Raw genomic sequence first — 23,759 nt, forward strand, 5'->3', positions numbered from 1 at the left:
ACAAGGGGCTATATAAGAGGTCCTTGAACATGGGCGTTTCTGTATGCTTCATCAGTTCAGTCACGTTTTTTTCAAAGAAAAAGGATTCATTTTACATCAGTTCTACATTAGTATTTCATCAGGGCTTTGATCCGTTTCAAACAACAAATGTTGATGGATGCGGATGTAAATGGATGATGATCCGTTTTTCCATAGAGATGCATTGATGTCCGTTTTTCATCCCTTAATGCAGGGGTCTCTAAACTGCGGCCTGGGGGCCAAATGTGGCCCTTTATCTAGCCCTTGAGGCACTATTCCCCACACAGACACCAATGATGGCGCTCTATTTCTCCCACTGACACCAATGATGGCGCACTATTCCTCCCACCGACACCAATGATGTGGCACTATTCCTCCCACTGACACCAATGATGACGCACTATTCCTCCCACTGACACCAATGATGGGGCATTATTCCTCCCACAGACACCAATAATGGCGATCTATTCCTCCCCCTGACACCAATGATGGCGCACTATTCCTCCCACAGACACCAATAATGGCGCACTATTCCTCCCACTGACACCACTGATGGGGCATTATTCCTCCCACTGACACCAATGATGGGGCATTATTTCTCCCCCTAATACATCAGAATAAAATAAATGGGTACACTTACCGACAGGTGTGGACTTACATGTTCATACAAGCAGTAAATCTAGAAGGCGTGATGGTCTCAACAGACCTAAGGACTCTGCACAGATGGTCACTCCGGGCGGTGATGGCTGTATCAATCCTATTAGAACGAATACCTCCAATCCAGGAAACAGGCGGATGGCCAACCTCAGTGAACAGGTAGGACAAGTATGGACATGGAAATAAAAAGAAGAGTGCTCCAGATGGTGCAAATCAAACTAAACCTTGGAAGGTTTTATTTGAAAAGTAAAAATGAATAATACATAAAATCACGTGAAAATATAAAAAGCAGTATGGGGTGCTACAGTATTCCTTAAGACCATTGTTTTCAATGTGCTAGTATACCCAGACGCCTACGAGGTGTGACAATTTAATTGCTGGAATGGACCGTACCAAAAATTTTTGTGCAGGAGCATTGGGTGGAGAATCCAATTGTCAGGCCATAGATCCAAGCTTTTTCTCCAGATTCCCATAACCTTTTTAGAATTTCCAAGTAACAATGCTGGTTGACAGTTATACCATGCTCTATGAACTCGTAGTGAACTATCCACCAGCACACCAGCATGAGTGTTCAATGGATTGCACTGTCCACAGTTCCATCCATTCTTTGTGGTTGTTGGCTGCCCACTTCTGGCATAATCATGGACATCTACCCGTCCCACCTGATTTCTTCATGTATTTTTCACCATAAGCTTGTTGTAATAGAGCAGGAGGTCACGGGCCACATCAGAGGGATCCGCGGGCCACATGTGGCCCCCGGGCCACTGGTTGGGCACCCCTGCCCTAGAGAGCAAAGGAACAGAGGTAACATGCCGCCCAAAACAAACCAGCAGCTCCTTCGGGGGTAGTGCTACATAAGATGTGTTATCTCCAGCATCATAATAAAGGTTATAAATTCCTTCTGTGTCTGATACCTTTGAAAGTTTTATATCATTTTATCAATATTAATTGTACATCATAAGTCAACTTGTGTACAACCAGTTAGCCATACATGCTGAACCATCCATATTTCCATCCATATATGGCTGTTTGAAGAGATTTCATTATAGGAGAGGAGCCTGTACAACTGTGTAAGACTGGAGTCCAGCTTTAACATAGTTAGGGCTGCCTCAGGCTTAGCCTCTTGTTTAGATTGAAAATAGCAGTGTGTAAATTCCCTAGCAAGCTAATGAGGTCTTTATTATCTCAATCTGGAGGTCAGTGGGAAAGGCTCAGATCTCATCAGATGTGATGGTCTTGTGCCCTAATGAAAGTATGCTAATTGGCTTTCCAATAAGTGCTTCCTTATCAAGTACACATTAAATGTACTTACAGGTTGGAGAATGTAAGGAGATGGTTGGGATTACATTCTTAAGTGCAACTGTCACAGATGTGTAGAGCAGCCAGAGGCTGTCAAATCCACACTAGTGCAGAGAATCCATCGGCCTTGTGACACGCCCCCGACACGCTGTGTCCTTCGGACACAGATTGTGGTAAAGGGCCAATCGCAGCAGCCCTTTACTACGTGATCAGCTGTGTCTGATCACAGCTGATCACATGTAATCAGACTTTTCGGTTATCGGCAGTCTTTTCCTCACCTGCTGTGTCTGTGTGAGGAAAGTATTGCTATTAACTGGCAAGCCTGTCATAATCAGTGTAACCAATATGCCAAGTGCAGCCTCTCACTGCCACCTATCAGTGCAGCCTCCACATCAGCAAAGGAGAAAAATTACTTATTTGCTACATTTTATAACAGAAGCTAAGAAAAACTTTTTTCAAAATGTTAAGTTTTAATTTAGTTAGCAATAAAAAGAAGAAGAAAAAACAGTGGCAATTAAATAACCACCAAAAGAAAGCGCCTTCAAAAAAAAAAAAAAAAAAAAAAAAAATGTATTTGGGTATAATGTTGCATGACTGACTGCTCAAAGTGCAACAGCACAGAAAGCGGAAAATTAGCCTGGGCAGGAAGAGGGTGAAAATGTCCAGTATTCAAGTGGTTAAAGTGTCTAACCATAGATGAAACGCCAAGTCCTCGTTCACACTAAAATCGGGCGAGTTCAGCTGACGATTTCAAATCGGCATTTCAGTGCTGGTTCATGCACCGATGTCCATTGAAATCGCCCTCAAAGTCATCAAAAAGTAGTGCAGAAACTAAACCACTTTTGGAAATCGGTGCTGCGCCACAAAGTCGGCATTGCACCAATTGGGACAGTGCCATTGCCAGCAATAGGCTGCGATTTGAATGTCAAATCACATATCAATTCACACCGATGTGAACAAGGGCGGAATCTGAGAATAACAGACCTTCTGTAATAGATAAGTTTTATGCAACTGCTTTGAGAGGCAGAAAATTCATTACAGAAAATTTTGGTTGCATAAAACACTGCAGCTGTAGCAGCGTATACAGTATATGCCCATTGTTGTCGGTTTAGAGCACCACCACCGGGCACACACTGTGCAGTTTATAAAGGAACAGCTCTTGAACCCTTTATAAGCATTTGACCTGTAGGACAGAGCAGACGTGTGCCTGCAAAGCAGTGTGGTTGGTGTGTGTCAGGAGGACCACATTAAAGTCAATTGATGCCCTAAGCACAGCACAACAGTAATGCCCCCTTAGGCCTAAATCACACCTATGCATTTTTAGTGCTTTTGGCATTACAGAACGTGTTCCATAGGAAAAATGCATTGGTGTGAATCAAGCCTGCACAAAAATATACTTACAGAGGTCTGACTGCCACATCTTTTTTTTTTTTTTTTTTTTTACATCGAGCATTGCATGTCTCACTCTCCTGGCCACCATGGTGCATTACGGTTTAAGACCTCTATGGGGCTGCAATGCACCTGCATGGCCAGGAGAAAGGAGACTTGTGGAGCTCAGATCTGTGGAGTGTGGAATCAGTTAGCAAAAGACAAAAAGGTTAAAGAGGAGCTCTAGGCGGTAAAAAACAAACAAAAAAACAACAACTCTGCAGCTACAAATACTGTCCTGTAGATGCATATTTTTTTTAAAATATAAGAACACTTACCTGTCCAGGGATCCTGCATTGTTGGCACCCCTAGCCGATTTGTCAATTGGTTTTGGGTGCAGGCACTGGCATCTGTAGCAAGGGAAACAGGCAGTGAAGCCTTGTGGCTTTACATCCTGTTTCCTATTGTGCATGAGCGCTGCACTTTCTGAATGGTCCCACCATCTTCTGTCCCATAAGACAGTGGGGGCAGGAAATGTCGTAGATCGCCATGCAGCGATTTTACCCAGAAGTGGGAGCGGGTACCTGTCAAAACCAGGTACCTGCTCTCCCCTAAAAAAGTGCCAAATGTGTCAGTGGAAGGAGAGGGGCGGTTTCCGAACAAGCAGCGCTTCCCCTTTTGGGTGGAGCTCTGCTTTAAGTGCATGTTATTTTAAAAGGAGCACTTAGGTCACATTTAGTGTTGGGGATTCAAATAGGTAGTTCCTCTACCTGCCTCAGACCAGCTTATATAATAAAACAATTGCCACACCCAAAGAAACCCGGATCAGTACTGAGAGATTTACTTTGAAAGACACAGCGTTGTGCGCAAAAGGAAATCTGTTTAATAAATTGCGGAAGCAGAACTTTTATAGTCTTATCCTATAATAGAATGGGAAGGGGGCATGGTTAATACATGGGTGTACATTTTTCATATCATTATACCTAGATTGACCAACCGTTTAAACATGGCTGCCATACCCACATCTGTTTACATGACTCAATCATGTTTTTGGTGTTCCGTATTTAACAGAAGAACAGGGAAATCTCTTCCGACAGCGATGCACTGCAAAAAGCTTCATATAGACAAATACCGAGGAGTAATGTTCCTATTAAGCTACATTTAATACATGGTGTTAAACCTATGGGTTCTGCAGATGTTCAGCAGCATGCAGAAGTTTCAACTTGGCCAACAAGACATCAAGTTAAACTCAAATCTTAAATCGAACCCATAGCTAATAGTTATCTCAACATGGATGTCTCAAAATGGTGTCGCCATGGTTCATTGTCGTATTACTACAATTAGTAAAGTGCAATAATCACAAATTAGTAGGGCTGAAATATTTTCTTACTTTTTTGTTTTCCTGGCTCTTCATAAGAGCAGAGGGGGGGGGGGGGGTAATGCATCAACTTCCTGATGATTGCAAAAGTGAAAAAAACACATCCAAGGGCCCCTGTTAAAAGGTGAATGTTCCAGGGAAGGATTTGGACACTACATGGCGTTTAGCTATTCAGTCTGCCCATTAGTTGCTTAATTACATTTTCAGACCTGCTTCTGGAATAACCGTGTGAAAGATTCAAGACCAGCAGACATTCTCCGAGTAATATCCAAAGAAAAGCGCATACTGGCCTAAAGTTTTCTGCAAAATACGGTTTGTAGCCAAATCACAGGGTGATGTGTCATGATGTGCTGTACTAATTGTACCTCGCTTCTGCTCAGTAGTTGTACTTTATGATAAATGGAACACTTCTAGCCATAGTCTTTGTCCTGAACGGAAATCTTTAGTAAATGTTGTATAGAGCTGTAATATGCCTCCTGGGTCTCTGTGCCAGAGGTGCAGAAACATTTGTAAGAGGCCTGTGTGGTTTGCATGCAGAACATCCCCACTCTGTGTTGACAAGTGTACTCCCAAACTACATTCAATAACTTTTAATAGGGACTATAACTTTGCACACATTAATGCAGTCATAAACGGCACTAAAAATAGGCATGGATCCTCCCATAGTGCAGCCAGCCCTTTCTAACCACATAAATGTGTACCAGACATACATTTCCATTAAAAATAATTAGACCCTTCAGTGCATAGCAGCCACACTAGCTGAACAGCTCGTTGCTGTTATTTTGGATGCATCTTTTAGTCCATACAAAAACGAGAATTCTTTTTTTTAATCCTTTCCTGCTCACGTAGTGTACATGAGCTTAACTGCTTCGGCACAGCTCTCCTGAGCAGAATCACACACATCTTCATCTGATTCTGCACTTCCACCTGCAGGGGGCACGCATGTGCGCCACCAATGAGCCAATTCTACTGATTTATTTAAAGCAGAAGCCAAATTGTGGGCGCTGGATGACCGCCAATAGTCGGTAAAACACAGAATGGAAATATGTAAACAAGGCAGATCTCTGTTCTGGAGGGGGACTTTTGTGTTCCTGCAAATAAAATCCATCTCTTCCCCTTCTAAAAACACCTAACAGTATACAAAAACACTGGCTAGGCACACAATTAACCCCTTCCCAGACAGTGTCATTAATACAGTAACCATGTTTTATTTATTTGTTTAGCACTGAATAATGTCACCTATTTCCACAAAGTGTCAGTCATTGTTTGATTGTCCACCAAGATATTGCAATCTCACTAGAAGTCATTGATTGCCCTATTACTAATACAAAGAAAGGAGTTCAAGAATATATACCATAGTTTGTAAACGCTATATTGTTTGTGTAAACCAATCGATACTGTACACTTGATTTTTATTTTTTTTTACCAAAAATGTAGCAGTATACATATTGGCGTAAATTAATGAAGATATTTGATTTATTTTTATTTTTTTATTGGATATGCGTTGTAGCAGAAAGTAAAAAAAGATATATAGTTTAAAAAAAAAATGGGTTTATAGCGCAAAAAATAAAAGCCGCAGTGGTGATCAAATATCACCAAAAGAAAGCTCTATTTGTGGGGAAAAAAGGCAAGTTATATTTGGGTACAATGTTAGATGACGGCGCAATTGCCAGTTAAAGCAACGCAGTGCCGTTTTACAAAAAATTACCTGGTCATGAAGGGGGGCGGCAAGTCTTCCAGAGATCAAGTGGTTAAGCAAGATGCAGTCTTTGAAAATACTGTATGTTGGAGATCATGTGATTGCATGCTGAAAATGCTTGTTAGGTTTTGTTCTCAAGACAAAACTTCTTTGGTTTAGGGTAGAGTGGAGAGCGATTAGAACACTTGTCAGTTTTTATTGCTATCTGTGCCCAAATTGAGAAGATTCATCCTCTACTTGTCCTGTTTATCATTGAAAGCAAGAGTAAAAAAAAATTCCACATTTTGGGTTGACCCCAGAAGAGTAATAGAGGGGCAATCTTCCAATGAGGACACTAGTTCAGGTGACCTGGGGGTCCCCAAGGGATTCCCTTCAGTTGCAGTGATTTCCTCACTTCCAGTTTGGCTATGAGGCACAGATGACGAAAAAACATCCGACATAGGTTATAACCCTTCCTTGCTCAAGGCAAAAAACTTTTTGGATATAGAAAAAAAAAAATGTATCACAACTACACTTAAATACATTTAAAAGCCCAAAAACTACAGCACTGCATTACATTTTTAATCTGAGAAAGTAGTCTAGTAAATTAAAATGAATTTCTGGCCAAAACACCTATTTACAGTGTAGAAAGGTTAGAAACTCTGTCAGTATTTAAATTGTTCTTAATTGTCCCCATAGGGGAGATGCACTGTCTAGGGCTTTTATTTACTTAGGACAAATTAATCTTTCAGGTAAATTTCCCTTGCCTAGTGAATATAGCAAAAAAAGGTTGCAAGAAAAAAAAGAACGAAAAAATGCACTTGTGCAGAATTTGCTTGCACAAGTTTGGATGAAAAAGTCAGAGCTTGTGAAGGGAAATCCTTTGCAAAGCGAAAAGCACAATAACCTTTAGTAAACCAACCCCTGTGCGCTCATGGGAACCACCGGGACAGAAAGTGATGAGATCCCAAATTTCAGTTGCCACCTGTTCCAGTGACAACTGTCGACAGTGAAGGAAAATCTCATCAACAGAATACCGGTAGGAAAAACATTTTCAGAAATGGGTCCCCAGTGACAGCATACATAACTATTTCAGTGATGGGGGGCAGAGCTGTGTAAATCAGTTATGAATGAACAGAAAAATAAATGCTTCGTATTTCACTCATGCATTTGTATGGAGTTCCGCTTTAAACCTTTATATTCTTGCTAAAAGTTTATGTCGTGACTAGTACTCTTCAAAAACACTTGGAGGGCGGGGGGAGTGTAATGGTTAAAATCATTGCCATTGATTTACTAAAGGCAAATACTGTGCATCTTACAAGTGCAGTTGCTCCAATGCTCAATATAAGGGGAGAAGCTCTGCTGACTTCCATCATCCAATCATGTGCAAGCAGAAAAGCTGTTTAATATTACTTGCATCATGATTGGGTATTCTTTGTAAAGTGAAGCTTTACCTAATTTACTAAGCTCTGGAGTGTCAAGCAGACCCCGAGTTAGCACATGGTTTAAAAAGCTACAGGTATGCCATATGCTTTCCCATAATTCTAAATGCAACTACCACGTATATCATTGCACAGCATGAAAAGGTGCAAAAAACACATTGTCAAAGTAGATCGTCTGAAAAGCAAAAGCCTAATGATTTAACAGCAAGCCATCCAGTCTGAATTAATGTGCCACTCTGATCTTCTCTACGGAGCCATCATCGCTCTCTCTCTTTTCAAAAGAAGCACTTCACAAATGAACAGATTGCCTCCATACTTCCTGCAGGCATCACAATCCGTGCCCCACACAATTCCTTCTACAATGTACAGTCTGCCCCTACAGCAACACAGGCAATGGAGGAGCAGCCTAATTTTTCTCATTTCAGAAGATCACAAAGCTCTGAGAAACCGCTCTAAAAAAAAAAAAAAAAAAAAAAAAAAAGGAGTGTTTGGAAGGGAAGCATAGTAGGAAAGAAAAAAAAAAAAAAGAAAAATGGTGAATTGGCAGGTTTTAAAATAGAAAGGATTGCCGCTGGGCTGTATCGGTGACAGCTGGAAAAGCAAGGGGGCTGTCAAAGCGTAGATATATAGGGTCAAGTCTGCAGTCTACGTATGTTGAGGCATGGTAAGGAATCCATTAACCGAGCTCGCGTTCTGCCTACGGACACAAGAAAATAAGGCACACACACCAGTTTGTTTTACAAGTTTTATTACAGTATGATACCCCTGAGAAAGGCAGCCAACCCCCCTCTCAACACACAGAAAGACAATACATACTAAATCCTTTTGGGTGTCTAGTCACCTCCGTTTCTAATAGCTCAGCTCATACCAGTCTGATCCAGCAGAAAAGGAGCCGACTGAAATCATCCTCAGGACAAAAGCAGAAAAAAAAGGGGGAAAAAAAAACGAATAAAAAAAAAACACCCAATATGGGAGAAAAAAAAAAAAACACACAGGAATACTGATTGTAAGAGCACAAATGGAATTGTTCTTGCATAGTTGATAAATGTACAACCAGATAGGACACTCCTACATTATGAGCCCCATACAGGGTTGGCTATATATGGAGAGAAGCAGAACTGATTAGTGTTCCATTAAAAGCACTAGCCAATATCAGACCACCACATGTATAAACTACCAGCTCCTGTATGTATGAGGATGGACAACCATCAGGAAGACCTTCGGCCACCAGGTATTATGCTGCAAATATGAGGAGAGGTAGCATGAAGCCTCCTGGGCATCCTCCACACACAGGACATTTCATAGACTCTGCAAAGGATTCTGTGGACTCATCCATTAAATCAAGCACACATCTGATTTGTGCAGTCTGTAGTGACATGTCTGAAAGTTCTCATTTATCCAGGCCATGGCTGGACTCATACTAGTCACATACAACTGGAATGGTGCTACAATGTTGCAGACCTGTCACCACTTACCCAAGTAACTTACTCAGTTCTAATGAGTGTCCAAAACATACCTTAGGATTCACAGACAACTCCTGTCACCTTAATCCAATCACCATGGAACATTGTATTGGACATATTGCAATGTTCACACACTCCATGGTGATTACTATTAGATCAACATGACCAAATTGCCCATTTAACTATAAATGCCTGGGGGTAGCATACTTTGGGAAGCAACTTGGATGAGTGGCGAAACATCTTCAACATGACCACAAACAAGTCAAATTGAATGTGATTAGCTATTACTTTTTTCTATTTGTGCAGCAACCTGAACCAGAGTGAAGGCCTCAAATCAATTAAAGAGACCGCAGAATTCAGATTTGTCTTATGTTCAACAGATGAGCTGGCAAGACCATTTCCAGAGCTGTCAGAAACTGAAGCTCCTCCAACATGACCTCTTCTGCCCAGTACAATATAACTTGCACACATTTTTCCCCAGTACTTGGATACATGAATATGACCCAAATATAACTCGAAAGAAATGTGGTTTGTCAAGACATACACCAAACACTTTTTATGCAATGGCATCATCCTACTTCTGTTCTAGTAATATTGGCTTGTAGCAAGCCCTACCCCTTTATGGGCAATTCTGGTGAAGAGGCAAGCCTATTCTTCCCAGTTGTAAACCAAATAAGTGAAGGGGATATAATGAGGTTACTTTGTTCTGGGCTCAGGGTCAAGCTGAAGAGCACACTTCGGCCATTTAGCCACTTGTTAATATTCTTCATAATGCATATGATCTTGCCAGCTGCCCAAGGGCAATCCAGCTCATCCAGTGCTTCAAAATTGACATAAAAGAAAAGCCAAAAAATGGTTATCATAGGTAATGTGCAAATTCTGCCACAAAAGTGGTTCAGCGGTTTAAAATTAAAAACAAACAAAAACTTATAATAGCCAACCCCATATCCCACTTCATACACAGTACATAGTAGAAAAAAATATTTAATAAAATAGCTACAACACATTATTGCACTTGCAACACATTTTAAATATCAGCAAAGCCCTCGTGTTCATGTGTTTATAACACTTTACGGTAAGGAACCAAGCAACACAAAAAAGCACCAGGATGTACTGACCGTTTCTGAGCAATGCAGTGGTCATCTTAGGAGGATTTGCAAATAAGAACAAGATCAGTGCTCAGTCAGGTACATAAAATGACCCCATAGCTGCAACACAGTTTAAGGCACTTGTGACTTTGGTGTGAAATCCTTGGATTCTAGCTTTTCTTCGGTGCTTGGTACATAGTACATTAGAAAAAAAAAAAAAAGTCACAGGTCTTTCACCCCTGCAACCAAGTCTCAAGCCCTCTTGTAGAGCTTCATTTTGTAGCACACAACCCCTGAGTTTTCAGTCCCCCAAATCTTGAGGGGTCAGCCAAACTAGTCTGTATTCAACAGGCAGTGCCATGCCAAATTGTCCCTGAAAGATTTTGCTCCATAAAATCTGATTGAAGCTATCCTTTGGTAACACAGTTCTGCAAACACAGGCGTCAAAGCACATTTGCCGAGACCTCCCAGTAGAGAGAAATGCAAAATTTGGTTACATTAAGAGAAAGGAAAAACAGTGGTTTGGCCAAATATGTAGTGTAAAAAAAAAATACCAAATTAGCATCGATTTAGCATTTGCGCCTTTACCAATGTGCCATCCAATTAAAAAGATTTTATCATTACAGTTACACGCTTGCATGTCTGTTTAGATCACCAAGCTTCAGCTTTAACCAGATTGTCAGCTCTTGGGGCACTTAAAACTCAGGTACTACAATTAAAATCTTCTCTAACCCTATATAAATTTGCATAAAACTGCACAAACATTATGTGCCTGAAGCTCAATAAGTTAACAATTTTCCTTTGAGAAATACAATTTAGATTAAAACACTTTTCGATAAAAAACAAGTCCCCCCAGAATTTGGAAGCAGGTCCAACATTTTCGGTCAACAAATATACAGTCACTGGTTATTCTTTTTCTCAGAGTCCCAGTCATTTGGAGCAAAGAGAAGGTGAGGCATTACAGTGAGGGAGGCCAAGGAGTTTGGCAAGTCTTGAATTCTGCTTCTTTGGAGGAAAATTTGTAAGTGAACCAAAAAAGGTGAAAGCCAGCACCAAATAAGTGGTTTAGTTCAGGATAGGCCTGTACAATTTTCACCTAGATTCTTGCTTTGGACGATCTGAAGAGAAAGTAATGATTTTATATTGCCTTCAAAATAAGGTCACTTATTATCCAACTATTTCGCCTTTAGTAGAAGCCTCAGTGATTCAGTCAGAATGTCCTCAAGGTAACAAGGTTCTTTGATAACACTCAGAGAAAAATTTGGAGAACGTGCCATTTTTTCCCCTCTTCCTCCCAGTCATTGTAGTGTCAACTGCAAAAGATGAGTTGCAACTGTTCTTTCCCCTTCCCTTTCGAAGATTCTTTGGCAGTGCAAGGGATAAGGCTGTAGATCTGTCTAGGCCTCGGAGGCAGCCTGAGGCTTGAGTTCAGCTTTTTCCATAGCAGTTCCATATGGCAAAGAGCGCTTAAAGAAGCCAAGCTAAACACAGAAAGAAAAAGAAAAAAAATATATATATATTTTACAAAGATGTTTTTTGTTAACAGTTTTGTTAGTGAAAAAAATAAAAAATTTAAATAAAAACGGTCATCCTATAAGAACTGCCCAACAAGGCAGTTCTCCCTGTTGGCAGTTATATCAGATTCCTATTCTATACCAAAAAAGCCAAACATTTGCGCAAGATTCCTTCTCTTCATATGGCAGATATGCCAAACAGAATATATAACGTTCAAATTGGCAGGCAGCACAGCTGGCACAGAGACTGTACTGTCCACGGACTAGATGAAAAAAAAAAATCATGAAAATATGGGACTTTGGGCTGATTTACTAAAACAGTTTTTACTCTAGACTGTATAAATAATCATAATAAACATCATACCCTTTCAAATATACATTGCTAAGGTTATTGTTGCCATTTTTTAAAAAGGATGCCGCCACACAACACATTAACCGCTCCTGGGCCACCCACTCACCCTAGATCAGTGTTTCTCAATTCCAGTCCTCAGGCCCCCCCCCCAACAGGTCAGGTTTTCAGGATTTCCCTCAGATGAAAAGGCTGTGGTGATTACTAAGGCAGTGAAACTGATCAAATCACCTGTGCAAAATAAGGGAAATCCTGAAAACCTGACCTGTTGGGGGGGCCTGAGGACTGGAATTGAGAAACACTGCCCTAGATGTTAACCCCTTCCCAGCTAGTGTCATTAGTACAGTACCAGTGTACATTAACACTGATCATTGTATTTGTGTCACTGGTGATGTCAGTAGCAGTCAGTTTTCTCTCTCTCCCCCTTCCTCCAGTGTCAGTGAGATATAGCCTGCCGCACTATCGCAGTCCCAATACAAGTCACTGACTACTGCCACAAGTAGTATAAGAAAACTAAATAAAAATGTCAATACATATACCATAGTTAATAGTTAAAATGGTGCAGTGCTAAATAGCAAAAAAAGGCCTGGTCAAGAAGGGGGTAAAATTTCCCAGAGCTGAAGTGGTTAAAGGCAAAGCTTAAGGGTGTACTCACACTAGTGTTTACACCAGGGCTGTCTTAATGCATGGGCCCCAGGTGCATGGGGGCCCCATGATCTTGCACAATACTTGCCGGGATAGTCACACTTTCTACTAACCTGTCCCAGCCAGCATCCCATAAACTGTACTGTGTCCTCCTGATCCCATTATTCTTCCCTCCTGACTGTACTGTGCCCTTTGTGTTGATTAGTCTGATTTATGGCACGTTTTCTTATTGTTTAAAATAAATTGTATTATGTTAAATTTTTTCAACTATTTATACTTCTATAATTCTTAATAGAAGGTGCGTAAATTGGCACAGGCTGATAGATACCCCAGAGCATTACTTTGCCCAGGGGCCCATGATGCTATCAAGAAAGCCTTGGTTTACGCAAGATGCCCAAGCAGGTTTGACACCCAAAGTCCAGTTTGTTTGACTAGTGTGATCACTCACATGTCTCTTGGATGGTATGCATCTGTGCAATCGGTAACTGTGCCCAAGAACAAAACTCAGCTGGAAAAGATTACATCAATTTGTGCCCACTCGGGTAGTAATGGTATAGATGATCCAAGGGTGGTAGAGCCCATCACAGTGAGAATGTAGGAAGCATGCTTGGGCATGGCATAAAGTGAGCACAGGCAGGCTGGAGACAGGCACGACACAAGGCAATTGTACCTAGTGCGAGTATACCCTTTGGGTAATTTTTGCATTTCTAGTTTCATGTGTAGTGCCTCCTAAAAAGCTTGCTTACAGAGCTCAATAGATCATGCTGAACATTACACGTGCGAGTGAATGAATTTGAGCAGTGACTTGTCCAATTCCAGTGGTGGCCGCTCATATAGGGGCAATGCCCCCCCAATACATGTGCTCGAACCTTAATCTCTATGCAGGGTGGCGGACGCATTGGATTTCAAAAGGAGTGGGTCCTGAACGCAGAGCACTGTGGGGGGGGGGGGGGGGGTTGTCCCAGGTTTGTTTGCTGCCTCCCCCATATAAAAAAAAAAAATTGAGCCTCAGCCATCAATGTCCAACTGAAAACAAGCAGCTTCTGCTTCATTCTTGTAAATCCTTTTACTAGTATTCAAATTATTTCTTGTATAGCAAAAAAAAAAAAAAAAAACTGCTTCCCTTTATGATGGCGCAAGATAATGCAAAAGGAGAACTCCGAGTGTGACAAAAAAACAACAGGTGGGTGAATAATTTTGGGGCAACAGAGAAATCCTCATCTCTGCACAATATTGAACTACAGAGGAAAGAGCAGAGTTTCACTTAAATACAGACTGTTAAAAGCAAACAATTGTTTCCATGGGTTATAGCAAGAAAAATAAAATGTATAAAAACATATGCAATGCATAAAGCAATTTGTAGAGAGAAGGCATAGTTCTCCCAACAAAACTCACCTTATAGAGAACATAGATGAGTAATGCAAGCAGCAAGAGACCAATTAAAATAGCCAGTATTATTATCCACAGTGGAACCCCATAACTACTCTCTGGCTTTAGCCAATGGATAGTTGTGTTGACCTAAAAGACAAAAAATGTTATTACAGATAAATTATTTGAACATAGGGCAGTGTCATTGCTTTGAAATTATGTTAGACAGAAAACAAGAAGGCCTACAATATTTCCTTGATGCAGCTGGTGAACACTATGGGCGTCTGCAAAGGAGGGGGAAGGTGTGTGGTCCTTGCTTGCAGGGTCTGCTGCAGACTTTCCCGAGTCTGCTCCTCTCTGACCGTGACATCTGACTGACACAGACCATCCCTACAGTGGCGTCGCTATGGAGCTGCGGGTAACACCAGCCAGCAGTTGTGTGCCGACGAGGACACCCTCCACCTTTTATCAGTAAAGTGGTGACAGTGGGATATTTTCTACTTCTTTTGCCAGAGAACTCTACAGCAGTACTGTGACAGAGGAGAGGGGTCATTGTATCTCTCCTGCTCGTCCCCTCCCCTTTCCCCTGTCAGCAGAGAGAGAGCAGCTCTAATCATGTGCGCAGCGATGTCGTCCAGCTTCCAGCCTGCTCAGTTTCTTACCCCATTGGCCACAACGGAGGGCCAATCAGAAAAGACTGGGGTCGGGGGAACATCATGGATCATGTAGTCCCAGAAGACTGGCAGCCCCAGTATTTGGAGGCAGAAAGCTACGGCCCCCAGCATGCATGCATTCTGCTGGGGGGGAGAGAGCCTGAAACATGGGAAAAGCAGAGGATTTGAGTGACACAAGAGAAGAGAAAATAGAGAGGACTGTGCTGGGGGAAGCCAGATATCACTCCGCCTCCTTGTCTCTGAGTACTGGTAGACGCAGAACCATGGGATTCACAGCAGCACTGCAGGTCACTGGGCAGTGTGGGCAAAATAGGAGACAGACAGCACTAACATTGTATGGCCACAACAGGACTGGAGTTATATGGACGAAATAGAAGTTATTTGGACACAATAGCATCTTTATGCCCATATAGCTGCTGTTACGCCCATATAGATGCAGTGTGGCATAAAGATGTTAATGTGCCCATAAAGTTCGCCCCTTCCCTTCATGACATTGTCAAAAAGGGGCAGAGCATGGGTGACCTTAAAATAATGCAGTATATACCTGCTTACAGAGCGCCGATCAGCGCTCACATGATCGTGCTGACTCTCTCCTCTTGGCCCGACAGCTGCAGCGGGCATGGCAGGAGGGGAGGAGGAAGGAGGTGAGCGCTGATTGACACTCTGTAAACCGGTATAATACTGTATTATTTTTATAAGGCACAGACACAGGAGCACATTACATTGATAAACAGAGAATGATGTAAAAAAATGTACAGTAATTTGAGAAGCAGGGGCGGAGGGGACGGGCATGGACACAGAGCTGACAGGCAGGAAGAGAGGGGGGAGAGGACAGAGGAGAGAGAGCGAATGACGGAGGCGCATAAACTAACCACGGTGTCAGGGCTCAGCAGCCATCATACACCGTGGTCAGTTTACATAGGGGAGGGCATAGCCAGGCAGGATCAGCCAGGTATTTCAGGTGATACAGGGGGCCAAATGGCCGCACAAGCACTGTGCTGTATAACATGCTTTAAAAGGAACAGGATGTTTATTTTTTTAGGCAAACACTTTAACTCTAGTGATGGCTTTCATTAGATATCAAGTCTGAACCCGTCATATCCATGGAATGCGATAGAACATCTTAGAAATGATTTACATCTCTTCGTTGCAGTAAAACAGTTTTTTGAATGACACTTCCTACACACCACAATGGATCTGAGTTTTAACGCAATGCACCATGTGCAGTGTTGTGCTGCATTCATAAAGGTGTAAACAGGTATTTGCAGGTATTTGAGTTTGTTTCAAAAACTGCCCAGAAGGGAAGGGGTTAAACCCAATCAGCATTTTTCTGGGCTCTGCCCTTCACCCAGTGTTGATATTAAAAAGGGGGAAGCCTTTAGGGGGCTTTATTTGCTGTGGTCTGGATGGGAAGCAAGGCAAGAAAAAAAGATGTAGCCAACAGCAACCCACAAGGCCCCATCTAGTGATAACACCTGCGTTAGGATGCACTGGGCAGCCTCCTGTTAGTTAGGAGGCAACATTGCTGAATGTGCATTATACTGCTAGACTGTATTGCCAGTATGTTCAGTAAAGTCTTAATTGTTTCATGCCTGGTTTGAAGATATTCAAAGGGGTGCATGGAGGTTGTAACTGTCCGCTTATCATTGTGGATCTAGTTCAGCACTTACTGCTGGGTGGAACATTTCTGCCTCCCTTTGGTTCCCTGGGGAATGTTTTGATCAGCAGGATTACAAGACCACTCCTTCTTCCTGTCTTAGAAAGAAAGCCTTTTCCTGTATCTCAGATGCCACATGTTAGCTGTCTGCATAGGATTTCATGGAAGATGTCTGCAGAAAATCCCTAAAGCTTAAAGTTTGTACCCCCCTTGGCAAGTGGATCGAGGTATGCAGAAAAGTGTGCATTGTTATAAAGGTGTATATGTTCTAGAGATAAACCCTGTTCATGCTGTTTGGTTTTAAATACGCTATGCATGTAACCATGTTTCTTTGAATGTTCAATGTAATTAGATGTGTGTGCAGACAACTGTAATTAACCCTGTAACCCCCTTTTTGGTGACAACTGTAAATAAGTGTTTTATATGTCATTTACAGTTTTCACGGTGCTATGGTGCTATGGTGCTTACGATATTCATGTTTACGGTGCTCAAGGAGATAAAGAAAACAATATTCAACCCTGCTACGCACCTTTGTTCCGAAATAATAAAACTACTGCACCCGTCAGAAGCTCTCCTCTTGTTATTTATTCGATGCCAAAGGGGCCGTAACAGTGAAAACTCGTCGCTGCGGTGGAGACTCGACATCACCAGCTGCGTCGCTGTCTTCATCGAACTGTGAGTAAAGGCTTCCCAACGCCTCGCAAGACACGTGCGGACGCCATCTTGGCAACAGAGACTTGGCTAAAAAAGTAAACGTGTCACGTGGACTTTTAAATATAGCGGGCTCTTTATACGTGATCCGGAAGCCGCCCTTAATTACTATGCGAGCCAAATAGTTAATATTTTGCTAAACCAGTGATCAAGTTATTATATTCGTGTTTAGAGGCCTAGTGTCAGATTTAAAGCAACGCTATCGTCCAAGTTCCTAATCCACTAAACTGCAGTTATTTACGTAAAGGGTTAATTGTCTGGTTAGAAAGTGTCAGCAGTATATTCGTTTAAAACATTTTGTAGTACTGTATGCATTGTTTGCTAATCTTTAGTTACAAGTGTGAACACCTGTTATCTGTCGTAGCCCTTAGTAGCAAGTTTGAGCCAACACTCATTCAAGTTAGGTTTCAGGCACACTCACACTTGAAAGGCAAAGGCACACTAGAACAAAATGTTGTCACCTGCTGAAGAAACAGACAAACCCACAGAGTCACAACAGGTACGATCCAGCTCTAGAGAGCGAAGCCTAACAGAAAAGGGCAAAGAAATGCACGAAGAAACAGTTAAGAAAAATGAAAAGGCATTCAACAAGGTGTGCAACTCTTGGAAGGAGCTAGCAAAGGAATGTAGGACAAAGTTAAAAGGTTTCTGCTCAACTGAAGACTTTAATACAAGATTGAAAGAGATTAAAGCCAAAGAAGCGTTAGTGCACCAACAGTATGAGTCCATGTGCCGAAATAATTCCACTACCCCGTACGTTGTTAAGAAAATGGATGCATGCACCGCGTTAACGGCTGAAATCTGCAACCTCATCAGCAAGCGGCTAGAGAATGTAGATGAAATCTTTAACGATCAACTTGAGAAGGAAAGGGTGAGGATGGTGCTTAATAAAGAAGAGCATGAGTCAGTCTTTGGAAACTCAGAAACAGAAACTGTCCTCTCAGAGTCATTACCAGACTCCAACGCAAGCTCAAGAGCCACTTCCAGATCTAGCAAACGCGCTGACGCAGAAGCAGATCTTGCAGCCAAAATAGAACAGGCAAAGGCGACGCAACAGATGCGCGAGGAGCAAGCTAAGCTGAACAAACTAGAGGCAGAAATTAAACTGAAGTTGGATGAGGAAAAGACAAGACTACAACAGCTACAAGCAGAAAATGAAGTCAAGGTAGCTGCAGCAAGAGTGAAAGCCTACACCGCTTACGATAGTCTTGATATTTACGAACAGGAGACAGACCACAATGTGCAATACCTCTGCCAAAATAATGAACCACGAAACTCATTGAATCCAAAGGCTGTGCCATTTCAACCTTCAAATACACCACTTGGGGTGTCAAGACCAAATGAAGAAGTTAGTCTAACCCCAGGACTTGCAAGTCTGCTTATCTCCAACCGTCTCCCTATACCTGAACCAACTGTATTCACAGGTGATCCTTTGAAGTTCATAGATTGGAAGATATCCTTTATGGCGCTGATTGATCAGAAACCACTCCCTGTGTGCGAAAAAATGCTGTACTTGAAGAAGTATCTCGGTGGTGAAGCTCGTAAGGCAGTGGAAGGGTTCTTCTACCGAAATTCAGAAGATGCCTATCTAGGTGCTTGGGGAATCCTACAGGACAGGTATGGAGGTCCATTCATAGTGCAAAGAGCCTTCAGAGAAAGGTTGGCTAAATGGCCAAAGATATCAGCAAATGACCCTGTAGCATTAGGAGAGTTTGCAGATTTCCTTCAAGGTTGTGTGGAGGCCATTCCTCATGTTAAAGGCCTAGCTATTCTAAATGATTGTGAAGAAAACCACAAGCTTCTCAAGAAACTGCCTGAATGGATCGTGCGCAGATGGAGTCGCATCGCCGTGGACGAGCTGGACAAGTCCCAAGAATACCCAACCTTTGCTCGTTTCACAGAGTTCCTGCAAAGGGAAGCTAAGATTGCATGCAACCCCATTGCCTCTCCTTTTCTCCTCAGTACCAAGACTACAGATGAGAGAATTCCCAAGAGAGCCAAGGCGCTCAACACAAGCACTCAAATGAAGCCCTCTACCTTCAACGTTCCAAATATCTCAGCTTCAAGACCGAAACCACCTTGCCTAGTCTGCAAAGACGAAACACACGGTGTCGCTAAATGTCTGACTTTTGCGGCAAAGACCATCGATGAAAAGAGGGCCTTTATTCACGAAAACCATCTCTGTTTTGGTTGCTTAAGAAAGGGCCACACTACAAAAGACTGCAAAGGAAGACACACGTGTAGCATATGCAGTCGACGTCATCCAACCTGTTTGCACATACAGAGAGACACTGAGCCTGTCAAGGCATCAAACGATGATTCAGTAGGCATGAGAAATAAGGCAAACGACAACGTTCCCAAAGTTATGTCCCATACTTTGACAAGACATACGTCTGCCACATCCTGCATTGTTCCAGTTCTGTTGTCAGCTACTACGGAGCCTCAGAGGGAAATCCTCACTTATGCCTTACTTGACACACAGAGTGATTCAACCTTTATTCTGGCAGACCTGGTATCGAAGTTAAGTGTGAGCACCAAGCCATTACAGCTAAGGCTCAGCACAATGACAGCGGTTGACACAGTTATTTCAAGCCAAATTGCTCACGGTCTGCAAGTGCGTGGCTTCAACTCCAAAGTTCAAGTCCAACTCCGTCAAGCCTATACAAGAGATTTCATTCCAGTAGATAAGTCTCACATCCCCACTAAGGAGACTGCACTCCAGTGGTCACACCTCAAACACTTGGCAAACAAGTTACAGCCACTTCAAGATTGCGAAGTAGGACTACTGATCGGTTATGACTGCCCATCAGCACTGGCTCCCTTGGAGGTTGTTATCGGCTCCGAAAATGAACCCTTCGCTCAAAAAACTATGCTCGGCTGGAGCATTGTAGGATCAGCAAATCCACATCTTGATAGACCGGGTAGCCAGAGCTTCGTACACAGAGTCGCAGTGAAAGAAATGCCAATGCCGCCGGTCGCTGATGTGTTAAAGGCTTTAGAAATGGACTTCATTGAAAGAAATTATGAAGATAAGTACGTGTCTCAAGATGATGTTCGCTTCGTGCAGTTTCTCTCGGAAACTATAATGAAAAGGAAAGATGGACACTACGAGATGCCGTTACCCTTCAAAGACAACAGTCAACTGGCACTACCAAACAATAAGAGGCTGGCCCTTATTCGACTTCATCATCTAAAGAAAAGATTAAAGGGAAATAGACAGTACCATGAACACTACACTGCATTCATGGAAGAAACAATCAGAAGAGGTGATGCAGAACCAGCCCCTTCATTATCAGAGGAAGAGACAGTGTGGTACATCCCACATCACGGGGTTTATCACCCCAAGAAGCCAGACAAGTTAAGAGTTGTCTTTGATTGTTCAGCAAAGTTCAAAGGCATCTCCCTAAACGATACCTTGCTGACAGGTCCCGACCTGATAAACTCTCTAGTGGGAGTCCTCTGTCGCTTCAGGAAGGAAGCAGTTGCTGTGATATGCGACATTGAAAAGATGTTCCATCAGTTCTATATCCCCTCAGAAATGCGCAATTACTTAAGGTTCCCTTGGTGGGAGAACGGTCAGTTGGAAACAGAACCGAAAGAATACAGAATGGCAGTTCACCTTTTCGGTGCCAGCTCCTCTCCAGGATGTGCCAATTTCGGCCTTAAGTATCTTGCACGACAACACAAGTCAGAACATCCCTCAGCATCAGCCTTCATCGAGAAGAACTTTTATGTCGACGACGGCCTAACTAGCGTTCCAACAGTCAGCGAAGCTTCGAATCTAATCCTCGAAACTCAAGGATTATGTAAAAATGCCGGCCTACGACTGCATAAGTTCAACTCTAATAAAAGGGACGTCCTGTCCTGTATAGCTCCGTCAGAAAGAGCAACAACTAGTGTACCTGTCAAACTTAGCCCAGACTCAACAACAGAAGGACAAGTACTTGGCATTCAGTGGTCAATTGAAAACGACACCTTCAGTTTCAGTGCTGACATAAAGCATCAACCCTCAACTCGTCGTGGTATCCTGTCAGTCGTAGCCTCCCTTTATGATCCTCTAGGCTTCATAGCCCCCTTCATACTGAGTGGCAAGTGCATTCTCCAAGAGCTTTGCCGCAGAGGCATCAGTTGGGATGAAGCACTTCCTGAGAGCTTATGTCCACGGTGGGAGGCTTGGAAGAGTAGTCTGCAAGCTTTAAGGGAAATCAAGATACCCAGATGTTACCATCCCCCAGACTTTGGTAACAGAATGAAAGTGGAACTACACCACTTTTCCGATGCCAGCAACATAGGATATGGTGCCTGTTCGTACCTTAGGTACAAAAATGACAGAGATCAAGTCCATTGCAGCTTCGTAATGGCCAAGGCAAGAGTTGCACCAACGAAGATTGTGAGCATCCCAAGGCTTGAACTCTCAGCTGCCGTCACTGCAGCAAGGTTGAGTGTCATGTTGAAGGCAGAACTTGAAATAGAAGTTGACAAAGAGTTCTTCTGGACAGACTCCCAAGTAGTCTTAGCCTATATCAATAACGAAGCAAGAAGGTTTCACGTGTTTGTAGCCAATCGTGTTCAACTCATAAGAGAGATTACAGATCCAACCCAGTGGCATTATGTGGATACGACCCAAAACCCAGCCGACCATGCATCCAGGGGTCTACATGTAGCGGATATATCCACCTCAAGTTGGTTATCTGGGCCTAGTTTCCTTTGGAGATCTGAAGTGCACGCATCTTCAAGCTCTTCAGCAGAACTAATTGTAGACGATCCTAAAGTCAAACCCATTACAACCCTTGCATCACAAGCCAATGAACAATTCTGGAGTCGGTGGAAAAGAGAATACCTCATGAGTGTTTCCACAAGACAGAAATGGCACACACCTCGACGTAACCTCAAAGTAAATGACATTGTCATAATCAAAGATGATATGTCTCCCAGATGCCAGTGGCAACTAGGACGTGTAATTGAAACTACAATAGAAAAGGATGATCTAGTTCGTCGAGTCAAGGTGTTAGTAGGTGACAGAAGATTGCAAGATAAGAAGGACTATGTATCAAAACCTTCAATTATTGAACGTCCTATTCAAAAGCTAGTAGTCCTCATAGAAAGCAAATAAGTTCAGTTTTAGTGATACACTAGCATACCACCACACAAGACAGTAGCCAGTCACAGAGGTACCTATAAGCTAAATTGTGTATGATGTACCATGTTTTATAGCGGCCAAGGTTATGTTCTGTAAATTATGTATGACTTTTAGGTTATGTTCATCATAACATAATTTGGTGGGAGTGTAACTGTCCGCTTATCATTGTGGATCTAGTTCAGCACTTACTGCTGGGTGGAACATTTCTGCCTCCCTTTGGTTCCCTGGGGAATGTTTTGATCAGCAGGATTACAAGACCACTCCTTCTTCCTGTCTTAGAAAGAAAGCCTTTTCCTGTATCTCAGATGCCACATGTTAGCTGTCTGCATAGGATTTCATGGAAGATGTCTGCAGAAAATCCCTAAAGCTTAAAGTTTGTACCCCCCTTGGCAAGTGGATCGAGGTATGCAGAAAAGTGTGCATTGTTATAAAGGTGTATATGTTCTAGAGATAAACCCTGTTCATGCTGTTTGGTTTTAAATACGCTATGCATGTAACCATGTTTCTTTGAATGTTCAATGTAATTAGATGTGTGTGCAGACAACTGTAATTAACCCTGTAACCCCCTTTTTGGTGACAACTGTAAATAAGTGTTTTATATGTCATTTACAGTTTTCACGGTGCTATGGTGCTATGGTGCTTACGATATTCATGTTTACGGTGCTCAAGGAGATAAAGAAAACAATATTCAACCCTGCTACGCACCTTTGTTCCGAAATAATAAAACTACTGCACCCGTCAGAAGCTCTCCTCTTGTTATTTATTCGATGCCAAAGGGGCCGTAACAGAGGTATACAGCATACCTAAAAGAACAAGGCTCGTGCAGCACATACAGGGGTGAAGAGGAAGGAAAAGAAGGTCACCACAAAGGGGAGTTGGCTGTGGGTAACCATGAACTAGCAGGAATGCAATAGCAGCCAGACAGCAAGTAGTGGTACCAGGCATGGTTAGCAGGTCCTCCGGTAGCAAGGAGGCAAGTATTTTGGCTCCATCACTAGCGGTCAATTCCCCAAAAGCAAACAAGACCAACCCCACAGGAAGGAAACCCTATAGGACTTTGCCACAGGTATGAGAGAGCTCGAGGAGTTAAGTGCATGATGGGACCCCATTCTGCCACAGGGAGTGAGGTGGCAGAGGAAAAGCTATACTGCTAAAGTGTAACACAAGCTCAATGGTGTCCTCCACTAAATGCTACATTCAAAAGGCAAGGTGGGCACCGATATGGGACAGTGTTTCACAAAACAAATCTGCATGTTACCCAGCTGCACAAGGTACACAGCTCATTTCCAAGTCAGGGTGCCACCTTAATG

At 42.6% G+C, this 23,759-nt stretch overlaps 2 protein-coding genes across 2 annotated transcripts in view; one reads left to right on the forward strand and one right to left on the reverse strand.

Annotated features, from left to right (window-relative positions):
- Positions 1-8,571: 8,571 nt before the first annotated feature.
- Positions 8,572-23,759, reverse strand: part of ITGA5 (integrin subunit alpha 5) — a 138,158-nt gene continuing 122,970 nt past the window's right edge. The window contains exons 29-30 of the mRNA XM_040340756.1: positions 14,295-14,417; positions 8,572-11,872 (exon numbers count right to left, since the gene is read on the reverse strand). Of these exons, the coding sequence (XP_040196690.1) occupies positions 11,789-11,872; positions 14,295-14,417 (207 nt within the window). The 3' untranslated portion in view covers positions 8,572-11,788. The remainder of the gene's footprint in view (positions 11,873-14,294; positions 14,418-23,759) is intronic.
- Positions 18,837-22,852, forward strand: LOC120929369. Its single transcript, XM_040340755.1, has one exon. The coding sequence runs from the start codon at positions 19,333-19,335 to the stop codon at positions 22,420-22,422; it is 3,090 nt and encodes a 1,029-aa protein (XP_040196689.1). The 5' UTR covers positions 18,837-19,332; the 3' UTR covers positions 22,423-22,852.

This window comes from Rana temporaria, chromosome 2, assembly GCF_905171775.1.
Source record: "Rana temporaria chromosome 2, aRanTem1.1, whole genome shotgun sequence".
NCBI lineage: Eukaryota > Metazoa > Chordata > Amphibia > Anura > Ranidae > Rana > Rana temporaria.